The sequence below is a fragment of the Gambusia affinis genome, linkage group LG22, assembly GCF_019740435.1.
Source record: "Gambusia affinis linkage group LG22, SWU_Gaff_1.0, whole genome shotgun sequence".
NCBI lineage: Eukaryota > Metazoa > Chordata > Actinopteri > Cyprinodontiformes > Poeciliidae > Gambusia > Gambusia affinis.
Window position 1 is genome coordinate 2,351,308 of NC_057889.1, and position 18,599 is coordinate 2,369,906.

The window sequence follows — 18,599 nt, forward strand, 5'->3', positions numbered from 1 at the left end:
ACTATTGGCCACAATCAGTCCGCCTGGCCACGTTACTCTCCTATTTCTGCATGAAATATGAAACTAAAACCTAAATGTATTGAGCAGGTAAAATTGTATATAAAAGATAGTTAAATATTTACGACAGCAAGGAATATTAAAATGTGTAGCGTATAAAGATCATTAAACCTTGGCTCAAGCTGATTGGAGTGAAGGAAACATTTATGCTCTCTAACTCTACATACAACATAAAGGTGTTGTTAAAATATATTTCAAATGTTAAAGATTTTTGTTAGTTTTTTTTTTTAATTCTCTATAATTTCTAATCCAGTTATTTTAAGAAAAAAAAATCAATTCAATTGTTAAAGGTCAATTTTTTTTTGCAATTGGGCAAAAATGTGAGCAGTAAAAAAATACACATTAAAATAGAACATAATTTATAGATTATTTTTGAGTTTCCTATTAACTTAGTCATTAAAGGAAGAATTAGTTTGATTTAAAAACCTTTTTTGATTATTTTATGTAAGATTTCAAACTAATAACTTTAACATTGTGGCAGCAACCTAAAATAAGGAAATACCAAGGTTAAAACCAACCATGCTCCAACCGCTAATGGATAAACATCCTACCCATCTTTCAAAATAAAAGCTTATGAATCCCGAAACAGAGGCAGATTAATTATACTCAACAAAATGCAAAAATAATCTTTATTATTTGACACAATATTCTTTTCACATTATTATTAATACAGATTTCTATTTTCGCATCCTGAAGATAACGCAGGTGGATGAACCCGGTCAGGTGATGCTGTTCAGCATTCTGTCCACTAGATGGTGCTAATCGCTTTAATACGACTTGAACCTGAACTGCTGAAGGACCTGAAGGTTTCGTTTCTCGGTTTAGTGAAACCTTTTTCCCCATCAGTTGTTTATGATCAATTCATAAACAAACTAATCATGCCAACAGCTGGCTCTATTATTACATTTGATATTTATGTTGTAAATGTAAATACTGTAATAATGTAGAAAAATCTCCAATAAAACAAATTTGAGATGATTTTGTTGCTCTTTTTCTAAACTTAAACTCAGAGGTTTTAAAATCAGTTTCCTTCAGACTCGGGTCTTGTAATGATCACAAACACATCATAGGGATAACCAATTTTTAATCTTATTTTAAATTTAAAAATTCATTTTTAATTTTTTCAAAACATTTCTTTTTACTAATTGTGCCAATGAGAATATTACTGGAATGAAATCATTGTGAAGCACTGCAATAAAATGTAAAGTTTGCTACATTAATACAATTTCCCATCAGACTGATGACATCACAGAGGTCAGAAACAGAACCAGCAGCCGCCTGCGTCCACCGTCAAAACCACCACAGAAAAAAAAAAGAAAAAGAAAATACTCATGGTGCAGAAGACGGACTGTTTAAACAAAAAGTAAACATTAATGCACATCATAATGGAGAACAAACAGGACAGGAGGAGTTCAGGTGAAAGTAAATCCCCTCAGAGTCTGGATGCCAACATGAAGCTGGAATAGAGCAAGTCATGATATCTGATTCCAGATCCACTACGTTTCAACACTGACTGATAAAATAACCACGTGTGTCAATATTTCCAAACATTATGAGCCGCAGAGTTGCTTTTGTCATTCTGATGGTGACCAACACTTTAACGTTCAACTTTACTTAGTAATCCAAAAAAAATGCAGTTTAATAAACTAAATTTACAGTTAAATGTGTAAAAAATGATTTCACTGATTTACAGCTGACTGGAATAAATTTGAAAATGTAACAATCTGTCGCTTCATTTTTCTTCAAGCAGGAGAAAATAATGCGACATAAAAACACCTTTCGTTAAGACCATGAAGGATCCGAAACGTTCATCTATCCAAGCTTCATGTGAACACACCCTGAATTCAGTGCAAAACCCGTTGAACAAGCACTTTGTGTGGCTGCAGTGAGATTGTTTTACATGATGGCCTCAGGTCAGAGGTCACACCAGTCCCTGATTAGACTCTTCGTGGTTTGGACCCCAGTTCACAGAAAGGAGAAGAAGAAACGTCGGCCGGCGGCTCGGATCTTGGCTATGGCTTTTTGTTGTGTCTCGTTTCTGCAGCAACCAGTCAGGAGGTGGAAGTGGGCTGGTGAGTACGTCAGAGTGTCCGGTCGAGCTTTGGGACGTCAAAGTTAGCTTTCCTCCTCTTCCTCTTCATCGTTTTCAGTGCAAATCCGTCAGAAAAGTCTCTCAGTCTCTCACTGAAGGAGCTGGAACAAAGTGCTTCAGTTCGCAGGGGACAAGTTTTTTTTTTGTTTGTTTTCAGTAATAAAACTAAAATCTCAGTTAAAACAGGAAATATACACAATCATATGTTTATAATATATTATGTACATTTTACATAACCGCTTAAAATGTAAAACATGGCTGCCTTTTCAAGATGGAGAACAAAGTGCCATCACTTTGCATAATGTAAACATGAAACAGTGGCTGTGTTGCTGCTGCTAAAAAAAACCCCCCAAAAAACATTTTCTTTACAGATTCAGTAACAAAAACACACAACTCTCCTTTCCATGTGCAAATCTGACATACACAGCATGTCAGGTGGAGCAAACAGCAACACAACGCGGCTGAGCTGTTCACACACGCAGGCAGAGCGTCACAATGGAAAACTGGAGCAGAGAAAAACTCCCCACATCTTACTGCAGTGCTAAAGGCCAAACTGAGCTCATCTCTTCAGCAGAAACCGCCTCGCTTACAGCGCCTCAGTCCTGAACCTTCAGCAGAGACTTGAGGTGAACGCTCATCTGCTCACGGCTCTGGCTGCTCTGCTGCGGCCCGTCCTCTCCGACCCAGTGGCTGGGCGGTTTGGGTAAGACGCTGGGCGACGGCGGCTCGCTGAACTTCGCTCCGGCGTAAATCTTTTCACAATCTTTGAGGTATTCGGCTTCGGCGGAGGAGCCGGTTGGGATGGTGACGTTGTTTGAGGCGTTCAGGGGTTTCTTGGGTTCGACGGAAGACGAAGGCTTCTTGGGAGTGCGGTTGTCGTTCTTTTTAGCGGCGGGGGAAGCGGCGGGTGATTGGCTCTGTCTGGGTTTGTGGATCCTGGTGTTCACATTGTGGGTGAGTTGATCGTGTCGTGGGAAGTGACGAGGCGCCTGGACACCTTTAGGCTTCAGCACCTAAAAATAAAGAAATGATTAAAATGATGCATTACAAACATTTTTTCTCTTTTCCAAAGCCATATTTGAGATATTAACTTCTAAAACAGTTTGTTGTTAAAATGAGAACGAAAAGTGACAATGAAGAATGAAAATCTTCCTAGTAGCATTCTACAAACCTGAGAGCCATTTAGAGTTTGGATATTTTTGAAAATAAAGTAAAACAAATCAAAAGTAAAGATGTAGGTAAGTAGTTTAACTTTCAGTTGAGAGTAATTGCAGTGAGCTGCTGGTATTCCCTGGAATTAGGAAGCCACAAATACTAGACAGCCCCTCGAAACTCATTTATAACTGCAGATTTTAATAGTTCAACTCCAAATATACCATAATATGCATTAATACACACTGTAGAAACCGTTTTAGCAGTACTGCAGAAGATTTCAGCCAAACAGTGCCAATCATCAACTAATTAAATAATCCATTAATCATTAACCAAAGTTAATGATCCCTTCACTTCCATTCTTTGCTACAAGTGATCAAGTGTTCACTGAAGGAACGCTGATGTTGCATTTTAGACAAAATGTTTTCTTTTTTTTAAAAGATGTTAGATATTTTAGATGGTTTCTGTGAAAAATAAAGTTTAATTAAGACCGATGATCAGTCACTCACTGTTTCAGCTTAAAACAAATCTGCAGAATAAAAAAAATCATTAGGACTTCTGGTTGTATTTTATATGTAATTTATGTGTTTTCTGCCTGATTGATGCTAAAATATTCCTTTTGTTTTGCTCCATGAACATAAAAACAATATTTATCCATTTTCTATTTACTTCAAATCCATCCATGCATCAGATGTGAAGAGGTAAATAAACACCATTTCCTTTTGTTTCAAACACAAACTGAAGCATAACTTCAACAGCAGGGATCCGGTTTCATTCTCTATCAGTGTTGATGTTCAGTACAAACGGCCGCCACCCACAGACAGTTGTGTTCAAGTACGATCCGTCACGTACGCCTGGTTCTGAGTCACGCTGCTGATTGCAAAGGCTTGCAGTAACTTTGGAAATAATTGTTGCCCTTTTTACTTTTTTATCCAAGCCTTTTTTCTGGGAGCAGGTAAAAAACGTCAAGCAACAGGATTCAGTTCAAACATGAATTCCAGCTATTTCTTCAGCCTCAAGTAGTTTTAGTTTGTTTTAGTAGGATTGCGACAAACCGTTGTGTTGTGTTGTGTTGCCTGCAGTCCTGCCTGTCCTTCATTCATTACTCTTATGCATGCCCAAAGGAAACAGTGTTTAGAATTTAGCAGATTGTGAAATAAAGTGTGTTTTCAGGTTAGGACATGAAAGAAAGTGTGTGTTCACCAGAACAGCCGTGCAGAGCTGCAGAACAGGACTGGAGGGAGTGTGTGGTTAAAGGAAGATTTTAGTCCTGCATTTCTGAGCCCTTTAGTCAGTTTGATGCTTTTATTTTCATGTCAACACAGGTTTGCAATCTGCTTTTGAGGAGCATATCAATCTTTTCAAGATTTAATAGTATTAAAAACGTCTAATGACTATGATGTTTTACAAGATTAAATTAAATGAAGTTAGCAGTTGGCTGGCTTAAAACATAGTTATTAGTAAAACTACTTTGAAATATGTTAACTTTTTATCCATTTTTCCTTTAACCAGCTATTTTTGTTTATGGCGTTCTGAATTATGTTACTAACTTTTTCTGACTAAAGTGCAGCTGGAGCTTTAAACTGTGACGCATTTTTACCTAGATGTGGTAAAGTTAGTTTCTTCCTCCTTTTGTCTCTGAGAAACCTGTTGTGGTAATGGCTGCGTCTTTATGCGCTGATCAGCAAGAGAAAACAGGAAGTTAAGCTGGTTTTCACTTATTACTTCACAACAATAGATTGCAAGTGCGTCACTGGAAAAGCCTCAGACACAAAACTTACTTTGAAAATGACTAAATTTGTCTCAAAACTGGATAAGAGTGTCATAAATGAATATAAAAATAAGGTATTTACTATAAAGTTGTTTGGATGTGACCAAATGGTTAAAAGCGTAATAATATGGGACACATTATTGTTTCAGTTCTACTTCTGAGAAATCAGGAATATGTATAGGCCTGTCATTTATATTTTAACTGTGTTATAAACACGAAATTGATCAAATATTGTTTCTGGTTGAATTTGATGCCACTGAGGCCTATAAGTGTACAAACTTCCGTAAACTCACCTCTTTTTTAGCTCCTTGTTTGACATGATGGAGGGTCAGCACCGTCTGGGTCCCAGTAGGCAGGGGAGCCGCGGACTGGGCCGAATGTCTGTGCCCCGACGAGGCCGTCAGGATTGCGGTGGAGGCGGCATTGTTGTTGTGGTCGGACAGGCGGATGTTCGGGCAGTGTCTCGGGGGTTTCTGGTGATGCAGCAGCGGCTTCCTGCTTCCCTTCTTCAGCAGCGCTTGTTTCGTTTTACAGCTCGGTATCGGGTTGTTGTTTTCAACGTTGCCGATATTGGCTTCGTCACCGTTCGCAGGAGATCCGTCCAACATTTTTTTTGGAGTGGTGAAAACATAAAACAAGCGGCGAAGTTGTTTTAACTAACAACGTCACAGGCTAACAGTGAGCTAACAACTTGCCAAGTAGCTAACTACACTTTTAGAAATGCCCTAAAACAGAAAGAAGTAATTACAAAAACAACATATATTTGCGTTTTTGTAACTTCAAGTGCTGAAATATGTGCGTTTCTGGTAATAGTCACAGATAAAATTTCGGTCAACAGATTCTTTCTTTGTGGCGCGTCGCTGCTGGACTGATCTGATAAACCAGAAGTAGCTTGTATATTGAGTTTATCGTAGTCACATGATTTCCGGAAATAACCTTTCAAAATAAAGAAGGGCGTGAATACAGTGTGGATGAATTTAAAAATTCTGAAATTGCATCACAAAGTCTAAAATGTGTACGTGGTAATCAGTAAGCACTATTAAACATTTCTATATGTATATATAAAACTAGACCTATGATGATGTGTAACAAATATGTAAAAAATATTGGCCATAAATTACTAAGTTACTTTCTGTCTTTTCCGTGCAACAATTTACAAATTTTCTATTTTCAACAACCACTGAAAATCAAACTAAGTTCCTATTGTTTTTTATTTTAACAGGCACTGCCTAATAGAGGAAATTTGGCGTACCAGCTGAGTTGATTCTTTTCAATTGGACATTTACAATCCCGTGAAAAAGTATATGCACTTGTCTACACATTTAGATTTTTTTTTCTTCTGTTACACTTAAATGTGTCAGATCATCAAACAAATTTTGGTTAATTTTAGTAGTTACAATGACAGACAAGGAGAGATTTAGACCTATACCACACATCATAAAACGATTGTATCAGTTCAGCCAAATAAAATAGTTTTTAAACACTGATTATAAGATTATGCCAGCAATTCACTAAATTTGAATCCACTTTGACTAGGCCACTCCAGAACCTGTTTATTCATGCCGTTCATCTGTGAACTACAAAGCATAGCTACCTCAGTATTGTTCAGTACAGTCTGCAGGAAGAAACACAACATCACACAAAGGAAACATAATTTAATACCCCACAGTTTTATTATATAAAACATTACCTGCAGCTGACCAGCATTCATAACATTCAATAAAATGTTTGTGTGAATTCTCACTACACCATTTTTTCTGTCAAAACCAGGTGTCTAAAAACAGTGACAATAAAAAGGTGGGCTGGTACTTTGTTGTTTTACAGTACATATCATCAGTGCACAAATGTTTCAAAACCAACTAATCAAGAAGGAGAAATACAGGAGCTTCAATCTACTACAATAATAGGTTAATAGCAACTATTTGGCAAAGAGAACAAATAAACCTAGATGTTAATCTCAATCTGACTTGGGAGGACATATTAAAGATTTGCTTCAGTACAAAAAATAGATAATATAAACAATATACAAATACAACATAAATAACTAAGTAATCCATCCCTGTGATTGTAGTATATATCATTTGTCACAATGACCATTGAAGGCAAATCAACGAGACAACGAGGCTCCTGGAGGTGTTTGTCCGTCGGAAGCAGCGGCTGAGATTAAGGCTGAGCTTCGGCTTCAGGTTCGTCGTAGATGTAGCTGCCCACGCCTCCGGTGTTCACACCTGAGGAGAAACACCACATTAAAGGAATACATCAACTTTTCTGGTTGCACTAAACTACAGCATGAGATGTGATCATGTTTTTATCATATATCGATGTTTCTGGACACTATTTTTCAGTGAATTGTAAATTGTTTAAGAGTTTGTATTATGATGGTAAAATGATAATGAGTTATAATGAAAGGGTGATTGCCATAACATGTCAGCTGACATCCTGTGGAGGACTTACTGAACTGTGACATTAAAATTGCGCAACTTGGAATTACAAAGATAAATTGGATTAATGGAAGCACGGCAATTAAATACACGTTTTTTTATATACCAGTAAGGTTTTTCCGTTCGGATGAGGTGGTTCGTAAGCTGTATCAAAGTTAGTGTATTTTGTAAAACTGCAATGGAAAAACTTTTTTCACATCATACAAGTAACAAGGTCAACAACTGGATGTTGCTACTGGTGTAAACCACGAAGAAGAAGACGACAGGAAGTAGTTGGAGGATCATGGCACGTCATTTAATGACTTATTTCATGAACAAACTGATCAATATGTGATTTTTATATGGATATGGAAACCCATCAATTGTGAAAATGTGTTTTTTCGACATTAGCGAAATATTAAAGTTTTAATGTCTGGCAAAGAGAACAAATCATTTATCATGATTGGTGCTGAAGCTGCACAGCAAATAGGTTTTTTGGAGACAAAATAAAGTTTCGGAGCTGTTGCAAACGGTTGCAAACATTTTATCACTTCCGAGTCGTCGTCACGAGTCAGGATGAGTAAATGGAAGAATTATCAAGGTGAAGACATTCAGGTTGTCAGAACACAGCAGGACTTTAGTGATTCAACATGACATCATGTCCATGTCAGCTCATAAAACTTTAAACAAGGCCAGTCTCTGTCACACTTCCTGAAGGGGGTTATTGTTGTGGCGGACATCATTGTGTAATCCACTTATGCAACTAAAACTAAATGGTTGTCTGCTTCTTCACTGATCACACCAAGTAGTTCTCTAATGGAGAACTACTCCGTTAACAATGGAGTAGTTATTGGAGTAGTTCCATTAATAATTGTAATATTTTATGATGCATAAAATATTCAGTATCCTAATCACTCATAATTTGGACTATATTTCCTCCTTGGAATCTATCATGCTAATTAAAATTTAAATTTAAATTCCAATAATAAGGTGATTATCTTTCTTGCTTTCTTTGTAGTCATGGTTACCCCCATTAATTGCCCTTTAAGATTTCTCATTGCAACCACCTTATTTGTGCTGCATGCAGGATTTGTATAAGTTTAAACCACAGTAAAAGTGCCTGTCAGCAGCAATGATGACATTAGTGACAGTTTTAGTTCCTGATCTGTTTGCTCTTTCTGTTAACATTTCACATTGATTCTAGTCTCTCTCCAAGGCCCAGTGATCAGTTTGCTCTTCCCACAAATATTCAATAAAACCACCACTATCATATACCTGGTTCTAATGAACATTCAAAGTTATAAATAAAGTCCTGAAAACTGTATTTTAGGCTCTCAGGGGTTTGAGCTTCAGCTTTTAATCCATTTTTCCATCAGGATTGGTTGGATCAACGTCTTCATACCTTTGGGTCCAAACAGCACAGCGTAGCAGGGTTTGTGGCAGTAAGGCTGTCCATCATGCTGCAGCAGGAAAAACAGATCATTTTAATAATTTCTCTTTTAATCTTTTCCACTTGTGTACATTTCATAACTTTTGCCATGCTTCAAGTACAACTAGCACAACCAGTACTACTACAACTGAACTTATATTATAGTAAAATACAGATGCCTGCTTTTTATTGTGTACAAAATTTTGACTAAAAGAATAAAAAAGTTGGGGCTTTAAAATTCCTCTAAAAGCTTTGACTCTTTACTTTGACTAATCTACCAGAAAAAACACTTCTAATTTACTTTTTGGAAACCATCCATCCATCCATCCATTTTCTTTACACCCTTCTTCCCTAATGGGATCAGGAGGGTTGCTGGTTCCTCCCCAGCTAACGTTCTGGGTGAGAGGCGGGTTCACCCTGGACAGGTCGCCAGTCTGTCGCAGGGCAACACAGAGACACACAGGACACACAACCATTCACACACACACACACACACACACCTAGGGAGAATTTAGAGAGCCCAGTTAACCTGACAGTCATGTTTTTGGACTGTGGGAGGAAGCCGGAGAACCCGGAGAAAACCCACCATGCACAGGGAGAACATGCAAACTCCATGCAGAAAGACCCCGGGCCGGGAATTGAACCCAGGACCTTCTTGCTGCAAGGCAACAGCTCTACCAACTGCACCACTGTGCAGCCCCTTTTTGTAAAAAAAAAAAAAAAAAAAAAAAAAAAAAAAAAAATCCTGCAAGTATTTACCTGAATAGGGTACATTTAATAAATCCTCATTTTTACTTTTTAAGCTTCACATTAAAAGTTTGTACATAAAAATGGTCTAACTAAAACTTACTCTGGACTGGTTGATGAATGTAATTTGGTATAATTGATTTGAAAAATATGCTTTCCAAAGTTTTGGTCTATTTAGCTAAAATGCTCCTCAGCTGCTCTTAAAATCCCAAATAATGAAACTATGGCCTGATAATATACTAAAACACAAAATCTGGAGGCAAACATAACAAGATAACAAGACTGGTTTGCCTCCAGAGAACCAAACCAGTCTCTTTTATGTCATATTTGGGTTTAGATTTTAAACAGAAGACAACCAGGACACAACAACAACTGCATGGCAGAGGTAATCTCATTACATTTTTCTGCTTTTGCAGCAGGAAAGAGGAAACAATTTTTTCTATCATACTGCGCCGTGATAATGCCTTGTGTTAATTCTAGATCAATTTTAAACTTTGAAAAATTTAAAGTTTAAAACATCTCTATCTGGTTTTTGGGGATCAATAATCCAACCTAATGACAAAATATGACAGATATTTAATCCATGTCACTTGAAATTTAATAGCTAATTAAGTAATGCAGACAAGAAGTCATCTGTGATTGCAATATTGACTATGTTGTGTAGCTCTACGTAAAGCAAAACAAAATCTTCAAGACATTATTAGTTGTTTCTTTTATATAGTGAAGACCAGATTCACTTTCCACAGATTCTTTTAAAACAAAAACTGAATTGCCGTCATTTTGTTAAATCCTGACTTCTAGCACAGTGTGATTACAGTGGTTGCCTATTTGCAGTGTTGCTTGTTTGCAGTGGTTGCCTATTTGCAGTGTTGCCTGTTTGCAGTGGTTGCCTGTTTGCAGTGGTTGCCCGTTTGCAGTGGTTGCCTGCCTGCAGTTGTTGCCTGCCTGCAGTGGTTTCCCACCTGCAGTGGTTGCCTGTTTGCAATGTTTGCCTGTTTGGAGTGGTTGCCTGTTTGGAGTGGTTGCCCGCCTACAGTTGTTGCCTGCCTGCAGTGGTTGCCTGTTTGCAGTGGTTGCCTGTTTGCAGTGGTTGCCTGTTTGCAGTGGTTGCCTGTTTGCAGTGGTTGCCTGTTTGGAGTGGTTGCCTGTTTGCAGTGGTTGCCTGTTTGGAGTGGTTGCCTGTTTGCAGTGGTTGCCTGTTTGGAGTGGTTGCCTGTTTGCAGTGGTTGCCTGTTTGGAGTGGTTGCCTGTTTGCAGTGGTTGCCTGTTTGGAGTGGTTGCCTGTTTGCAGTGGTTGCCTGTTTGGAGTGGTTGCCTGTTTGCAGCGCCTCACCTCTGCATGGCTGCCTGGTGCCAGAGTCTTACTGCACCTCTCACAGCGAAGGCAGGGTCGGTGCCAGTTCTTCCCCAGAGACGACACCTTCTCAGCTGCACAGAGAGACCACCATGGAGACAGTCACCACGGCAACCCGTCGACTGAATCACCAAGACCATTGTCTGACACTGATATGATATTACATTAGATATTAGACATGGAAAATAACGACAGATGTGCTCACCGAAGTAAACCGTCTTGTTGCATCTGGGGCAGATGTTTGGTCCGCCGGAGAAAGACGAAAAGCTCGCAGCTGCAAAATGTCACTCAGTTAGGTTCTTTCTTCCATTTGTTTGAAATAAATTAGAACTTAGTTTGAGGTTAATATAAGCTACTACTTTATTTATTTAGCGTTTAAAAAAATAAAATCCTTATAGAGGAACAGCACTTTTTTCTAGCACAACTTTCCGACACGTGACAGGTTTTCTATTTCTGCTCCACATATTTCTCACCCTTCACTGGTCCCCGTGTGGCTCTTTTCTCCTCCTCCGGTTTGCCAAGTGTTGCCATGGAAACGGCTGCCGGGGCCTCGTTGACAGGAGAGTCGTACATGTAGGAGCCAGCTCCGCCGATGTTCACACCTGCAAAGAGAACACAGGGAAAAAAACAGAAATGGTGCTTCACGCAAACTTTAATGAGAAAAATAAATCTGATTAATAAGATGAAATAGCACCTTTTGGTCCAAAGAGGGCAGCGTAGCAGGGCTTGTGGCAATACGGTTTCCCATCATGCTGCATAAAGTGAGACAATAATTAAAAAAACATTTTTTTATTCAAAAAGGTTGAGTTACATAATTTATCTAACTTTAAGTCCACATAACAACTTCACATGAGCTTGTTTTAGGAATTAATACATACAGTCTTCTCTATGTGCTTTTCATTTTGAAGCTATTTATACCACAGCAGAACAAAAGAAAACTGGGCTTCAGTTCAGTTTGTTATTCTGCTCTCTGAACCAGAAATATGACATTTCAAGCTGCTAGTTGGAAGTTATGGATTGTTTACAGCAAAAGAAACACATGAGTCTATTTTTGCTTCAAGTGTTTTGCAGGAGTTTTATATAAAACGTTGTTTAGATTTAAAATCAGCAGCATTGTCTTCTCTGTAGGAATGTTCATTTGTCATCCAGACATCAGTGAAATTTCTCCAACAGCTCAATGAAGGAAAGTCAGGAATCCTGAGCCATAAAAGAAGCTTTTTAGTCGAGTTTTTCCATGTTTTTATTTCAACATTAGGCTTTCTATGCGCACATAATTAATCCTAAATTGCCTAGTCTGCATAATTTCTATTACTCGCCACATTAATATGATACAAAGATGAAGCCATTCACTACTGAGAACGCTGTTACCAGCTCAGCATGATTCATTGTGTTACTTCCCTGTTAGAAGTCTAATAAAAACAGTGAAAGTTGCTGAAACAGCCAGACAGTCTGATAACTCTCCTGCTGAGCTGTTAACACACCCTGCTGCTTCTATATGTTGCTTTTCAGATGAACTGAAAAGAAAAACCTGTAGAAGATAAAAAGTGACATGGAGCCAATTTTAACCTGAACTGAGCATTAAAGTGTGAAACTGAAAAGTTCTCCACCTTTAAGACCTATTTGTCTGCATGTCAAGGCTTGGTCTCACTGACTCTTCTTTCAGCTGTTTTAAATATTACTTCATGACAAAAAAGACTTTCTTTCTATAAATAACAAAATATCCCAATTTTACAAAAACCCTTTCGGAGTTCCCCTGGAGCCAGTCTTTGGACCCATTTGGTTTATATATCTTCCCTGTTGGTTTTGTCATCTGTTGCCATGTAATTTAAGGTTCATGACATTCAACTGTGTTTCGTTTAGTTCAGTGACACAAAATAAAATGAGCTCTGCAAACTAATAGAGTAAAAATACTAAAAATAAAAACATTATAAACCAACATTTGTCTGACTGATGAGTCAAAATAATCCTGATCTTCTGGTGAAAAGCGATCAGGTTTCCTGCTGCAGCTCCTCTTACCTCAGCATGGCCGCCGGGGTTCAGCGTCTTGTTGCAGCGCTCGCATTTCAGGCAGAATTTATGCCAGTCTTTTCCCAAAGAGGAAACCTTCTCCGCTGTGCAACCAGAAAACAAACAAATACGTTTACATGTCTGAAATTATTCTCTGAAGTACTGTAAAGTTTGACAGAAAACATTGCTAATTAGATTTAGGATTCCAAATTACTTTTTAATACTGAGCAAGAAATGATATTTTTGATCGTTTAGGAGTTTAATCCAGCTTTAATGAAAGTTTTATTTTATAAGCAAAAACAAAAAAGAAGGAGTGAAAAATGAACCTGTCCTAATGTCTCATTACTGGCACAGTAAAACGGAGGAAACCTGTTATTAGTGAGAAAAAAAAGTGTTTTTACAGCAGGCACTCCTCCGCACTCGTCTCTGAAAAGCCTCCATCATTTCTCTTTTTTCCATTCTTTCATTCAGGCATTCATCCTGTCTGCTGCTTTTGTTTCGGTGCATTTCCAATCCCACATCACTTCATTCATTCCTTAAACTGTGAATCTCATCAGGCAGATGAGCCGTTCATCACTCTGCTAAATCATTTCCTCTCCGTCTGTTATGCAAAGACTCATTCCTCTTCAGCCGTCAAGGAGAATATTCCAATCATTTAAACATTTCAGTCCAGAAAAATACCGTTGGAAGACAGAGAGACAATGAAAAGGACACAAGAAGGAAGGAAAAGACAGACACAGACAGGTCTGCATCCTTGAACCTCATCACTGGAGGGAAGAAAAAGGAAGACAAGATGATGTAGAGCACTCAGAGAAATGAGAAGAGGGATAAATTGTTATTTCTGACCTTTTCTCCTCCACCTACACGTCTCTTTCTGCTACTTATGACCATTTCCTCCTCTTAAAAAGTCAATTCCTTCAACAGAACCTTTAATATTAAGACTTTCTGTCATTATTTAGCTCTGGAGAACATTACCTGTTTTGTTTTAATGAGACAGAAAAATCTAGCACCAGAAAAAAACCTGAACATAAAACATAAGCATCAGTCTGCTGTGCATAAGAGCAGTGCAGCTGTGTCACCATGTCGACCGTCTAAGTGATAGAAAACACTTAAAGGCCTCTTACTGTAAGAGTCTATATCGGTCTAAAGCACATTCTTTCCACTGAGATCTAAAGGTCAACGTCATGAGTCACAGATTTTCCATTTTCATAACATTTTAAGTCCATTTCTGTTTCTACATCTAACTTTACCGAGGCAAAATATCATCCTAACCCCGACTCCCACAGGGAACCTTCATCCTAATTAACTTCATCCTGCGTTCGTGTTTCTACAAAGTGGCTACTTCATAATTAACGCATGTTGGCTGACAGAATGTCTCCCTCAGGATGATCCTTCTCTGAATCTACACTCAGGCCGAAACAAAAAAAGTACTTTCTTACAGTACCAGCCTAATTCTTGATCTGGATCAGTTGCCAGGCAACCATAAGAGACCACACGAAGTCCCATATCAACAGAGATTGGTATTTTTGTTGCCTATAGCATCATCAGTCAGGTACAAGTTAGATAAGAATGTCACTTCACTGACTGCAAAAATATCTAACCTTCAATAATTTCTGGATATTTTACATCCCAGCAACGAGACTTTATTGTAATCTTTTAAAGGTGATTCTTGAGGGACATTTTTGGATATTTGCTACTTTTTAAATCATTTTCAGTAAAGTTCTTATCCCTAAATTATGAGCTACGTTAACATAAATGTAAAAACTTGATGAATAACGTCGATTCTGATTCTGGATGAAGTATTTACAAGAAAAACTTTGATTGGATGAAAGACATAAAAGCGACATAGCATCAAGCATTCAGAGTTGAGTGTGTCCAAGAACAAGCACTGAATGAGTGTGTGTGACATTTAAACGCACACACACACCACAAGCTATTATTTGTTCATATGGATATATGTATTCATATCAGTCTCACTGTGTGCTCAGATTGGTGGCACAAATATAACTCCATATTGTTTTTTTGGGCCAAGAAAGGTTTTCTGTTTAATGTAACTTCAAATCATTAGCAAGTTTTTGTAGAGCATGTCTAAAATATTTGATAGAAAATGCAGCTCAGAAGCTGAAATACCAGTGAACTGTTATATTTGGCATGCTATTGGCTGGTGTTTGTAAAGCAGCCAATCAGGGAGCATCATTCATTGTCCTTGATGCTGATTGGTTGTAATTTAAATATTAGCTTCTGTGGCAGTGCTAATATTCCATTGTGCATATTAATGGATATTATCAAACAATCCTGTAAAGTTCAAATTGATTAAAAAGTTTTCCATCTGTGGAAACTTGTCAGATTTTTGTCAATCAGTTCACTGACAAAAAGTTTTCCTGGATTAGGATGTAACAACAGTGACTTGACTTTTAAGAAATTCCTTATTTCAGCGGACTGGAAAACTCAACTTCATTCATTCAGATTTAATAGATCAGAGAAAAGAAGCTCGGAAAACAAAATATTCCGGTAAATCTGTTCCTGTTGTAGTAATTAGTACAGAAAACCTCTTCAGGAAGAAAACAGAAATATTAATCACTTTAAATGATAGTAAGAAAACCACAGAATTGGGAAAAGTATTTCCACAGAACTGAGCATTAAAATATCAGCCCTGTTGGTTGTAAATTAAAGCTTCTGATAGATGAAATCTTCTTGGCCCAAACCCACAAGTAGAACAAAGAAGGAATGAATAATCACAGCCAAAAATCTGTTGTTGTTTTCCAGTTCTTACATAACTTCACCTCTGACCTCTGTCTAGATAAACAGAGCAAATTCCTCAAAATAAAAACCTTTGTTCAGGCTCAATACTTCCCATCAGGAAGAGTTTGATCAGAGAGGCATGACGGATGGACGGAGGGAGTCAGAAGTTCCCCAACAATCATTTATCTGTTTCTTCTCCTCCTGAAATATCCCAACAGATAAACTGAGCCTGATACAACATGACACTTCCTGTTTAGTTTCAGAGGCCGGCCGCCTGTCAGGGTGATATGTGACAGAGACGACTGACGCACTGCAAACTGTGAAGCATGATGAGAGTCCCACAAGGTTCAGAAATTCATTTTTCATTGTTTTAAGGTAAAATATATCTGCAAAGAGTCTGCACAAAATCTACATTAAAAGGTTTTATTTTTGTCCAATTCATCTTTTTAACTGTGAAAAATATTTTTTTATTGTTATTTTGGAAGTATTGAGAGTCATAAGACAAATTATATTAGATCTATTAGTAAATAGTGTAAAAAATAAAATGAACTAAAAATGATGTTAAGGTCTTTACAACACCTTATGTTACCTTTTAATGATGCTCAGGTAACATCATTTCCTGTGAATTCGCCTGCATGAGGCAAATCATCTTTCTCATGAGATCCAGAGCATTTAGCAACATCACTATTTACTGAAAATGTTTAATTATTTAAAAACAAACTGACATCAGATTTCTTACATTCAGGCTGCAGGGAGGAGTTTGGCTGAGATCCTCCTGGGAATCCATGGCGAGAGAACAAAAGGGCGATCGATCCATAAAACACAAAGCGCTGTTACTTAATAATTAACCGTGACAGTCGGGTGTGGCTCAAAGTCTCGACTCAAATTGTAATTTATTGTAAACTAAAACACAAACTGATTGTCCAGGACTGGAACCAAAGACCTGCAGCAACGCAGCTTCGGTTGGAAGTTAATGAGACATCAGGGATTGTTTATGAGTTTCTGGCGTCTTTCTGCACTCAGGCCAGTGAATGGCTCACTGTAATCTTATCCTCAGATAGTGGAGCCATTACTGCTGGATCTGGAGCCGAGGCAGAACAAATCATCTGTCAGAGTCTGTGACTCTGCAGCGGAGATGTTTTGGATCAGTTTTGGAGAAGAACTGTCAGTTTCACTTCACATCGGATGCATCAGATATCTGTGCAGCGAATGTGTCTGATGTTACTGTTACACAATCACTGAGTGGCTCAGAAAAGCTGGGATGTTTCTGTAAACTTCACTAAAAGAATCCGACTACACCGCCGTTTAATGCTACAGTCAGGCTGAAGAGGAGAAAAAATAATTCAGAATGAAGAACTTTTATGAAATAGATTTAAGAAGATTAATATATAACAGGATTTTCAGACAGCAGCGCAGCAGACAACATGACTGCGCACATAAATATCCTTGAAATGGATATTCTGTGGGAGGAATGATTAAAGTCTGAGTGGGATTGAAGTGACTGGTCTGGCTGGATGAACAACAAAAATATTCAACACCCAGAGCAAAGACAAAGTCATAAAGAAACTATAAGACTGGAATCAGACTTTTTGCAATGTAGATTCGAGCTCCAAATCAGAGTAAAATTTCTCTACAAGCATAAATTCATTAAAAAAAAACCAAACATAATATTTACGTAAATATAAAATTCTGAAAACATTAACTTAAATTTTTACGTTTTAAAGTTTATTAAAGGTCAGAGTCCTATATTTTAAATCATAATTAAATCCCCCTTCCCAATTATCATTACATTTTGATAAAAAAATAAAATTAAATCTGAATTCTACCTAAAATCATTTTGAAAATGTAAACTTATGTGACTCAATCTTAAGCCAATAAATGCGTTTTAGTTGCATTTCTTTTGAGACACAATGAAAGATAAAATATGCAAAAATAAATAAATAAATAAATAAGATCCCACGATGTCTGATTGAGTTTAAATAACCACAAATCACTGGAATCACTTCCTATTGAGAAGAATGAGCAGCTTACCGCTTATTACTATTTACATTGATAAATGTGATCAGAGGCCAGCCCTCCACCCACCAGTCAACGCCCCCGGTCGGAACCACGGTACCGGTGGCCTCTGCAGCGGCTGCACAGCAAACATTCACTCACCGAAATACACCGTCTTGTCGCATTTTGGACACTTTGACGCCATGATGGGAGAAAAAGCGGACAGGATGGATGGAGCGAGTTTTCAGTCTGTCCTCCGGTTGGAGAGGCTTTCAGTCTGCAGCTCCGGTGGACCGGACACACCAGACACACCAGACACACACGATGAGGAGACTCACATCCAGCCTCTACTGGCTCTGCTGCGCTATCATAGCCCCGCCCCGATTGTGACGTCACCGTGCTCTCATCCACAGATGAGATCAAAGCGGCATTCATTCCTGTTTTTAGATTTTACAAAAAAAGAAGAAGAAAAAAGAAAGAATTTGGTACGTTTCTGTCAGTTTGAGGATTTCGGTCAATTTTATTCCAATATCTGAAATTAAAGTTTTGAATTATATTCTATATTCAATTATTTTTGCAAAGACAAATTAAAAGAAATGTTGAATGTTGCAACAAAAATTTGCAAAAATGCAACAAAAGATTTCAGACATAAAAAAAAGTAAATAAATGAAATAGAAATCATAAGTTTGAAACTTTAGATGCAATTTTAATTTCAGATTGATTTTCAAAAGTAGATGTTCATTTTGATTGGTCATTATTTCAAAACAATAAAATGGTTTTGATTTGCAAACAAAAATTTTAATTGACATTTTGATTGCAAGAAAAGTTTTACA

At 37.7% G+C, this 18,599-nt stretch overlaps 2 protein-coding genes across 2 annotated transcripts; both read right to left on the minus strand.

Annotated features, from left to right (window-relative positions):
* Positions 1 to 672: 672 nt before the first annotated feature.
* pnrc1 (proline-rich nuclear receptor coactivator 1) lies at positions 673 to 5,992 on the minus strand. The gene is made up of 2 exons (XM_044107451.1): positions 5,366 to 5,992; positions 673 to 3,162 (listed from the first exon to the last, which is right to left on the minus strand). The coding sequence occupies exons 1-2, from the start codon at positions 5,678 to 5,680 to the stop codon at positions 2,746 to 2,748; spliced, it is 732 nt and encodes a 243-aa protein (XP_043963386.1). The 5' UTR covers positions 5,681 to 5,992; the 3' UTR covers positions 673 to 2,745.
* Positions 5,993 to 6,723: 731 nt separating this feature from the next.
* LOC122825423 (cysteine-rich protein 2-like) lies at positions 6,724 to 18,152 on the minus strand. Its single transcript, XM_044106843.1, has 8 exons — positions 17,929 to 18,152; positions 13,039 to 13,133; positions 11,717 to 11,774; positions 11,496 to 11,624; positions 11,228 to 11,296; positions 11,002 to 11,096; positions 8,895 to 8,952; positions 6,724 to 7,300 (listed from the first exon to the last, which is right to left on the minus strand). The coding sequence occupies exons 1-8, from the start codon at positions 17,969 to 17,971 to the stop codon at positions 7,236 to 7,238; spliced, it is 612 nt and encodes a 203-aa protein (XP_043962778.1). The 5' UTR covers positions 17,972 to 18,152; the 3' UTR covers positions 6,724 to 7,235.
* Positions 18,153 to 18,599: the final 447 nt, after the last annotated feature.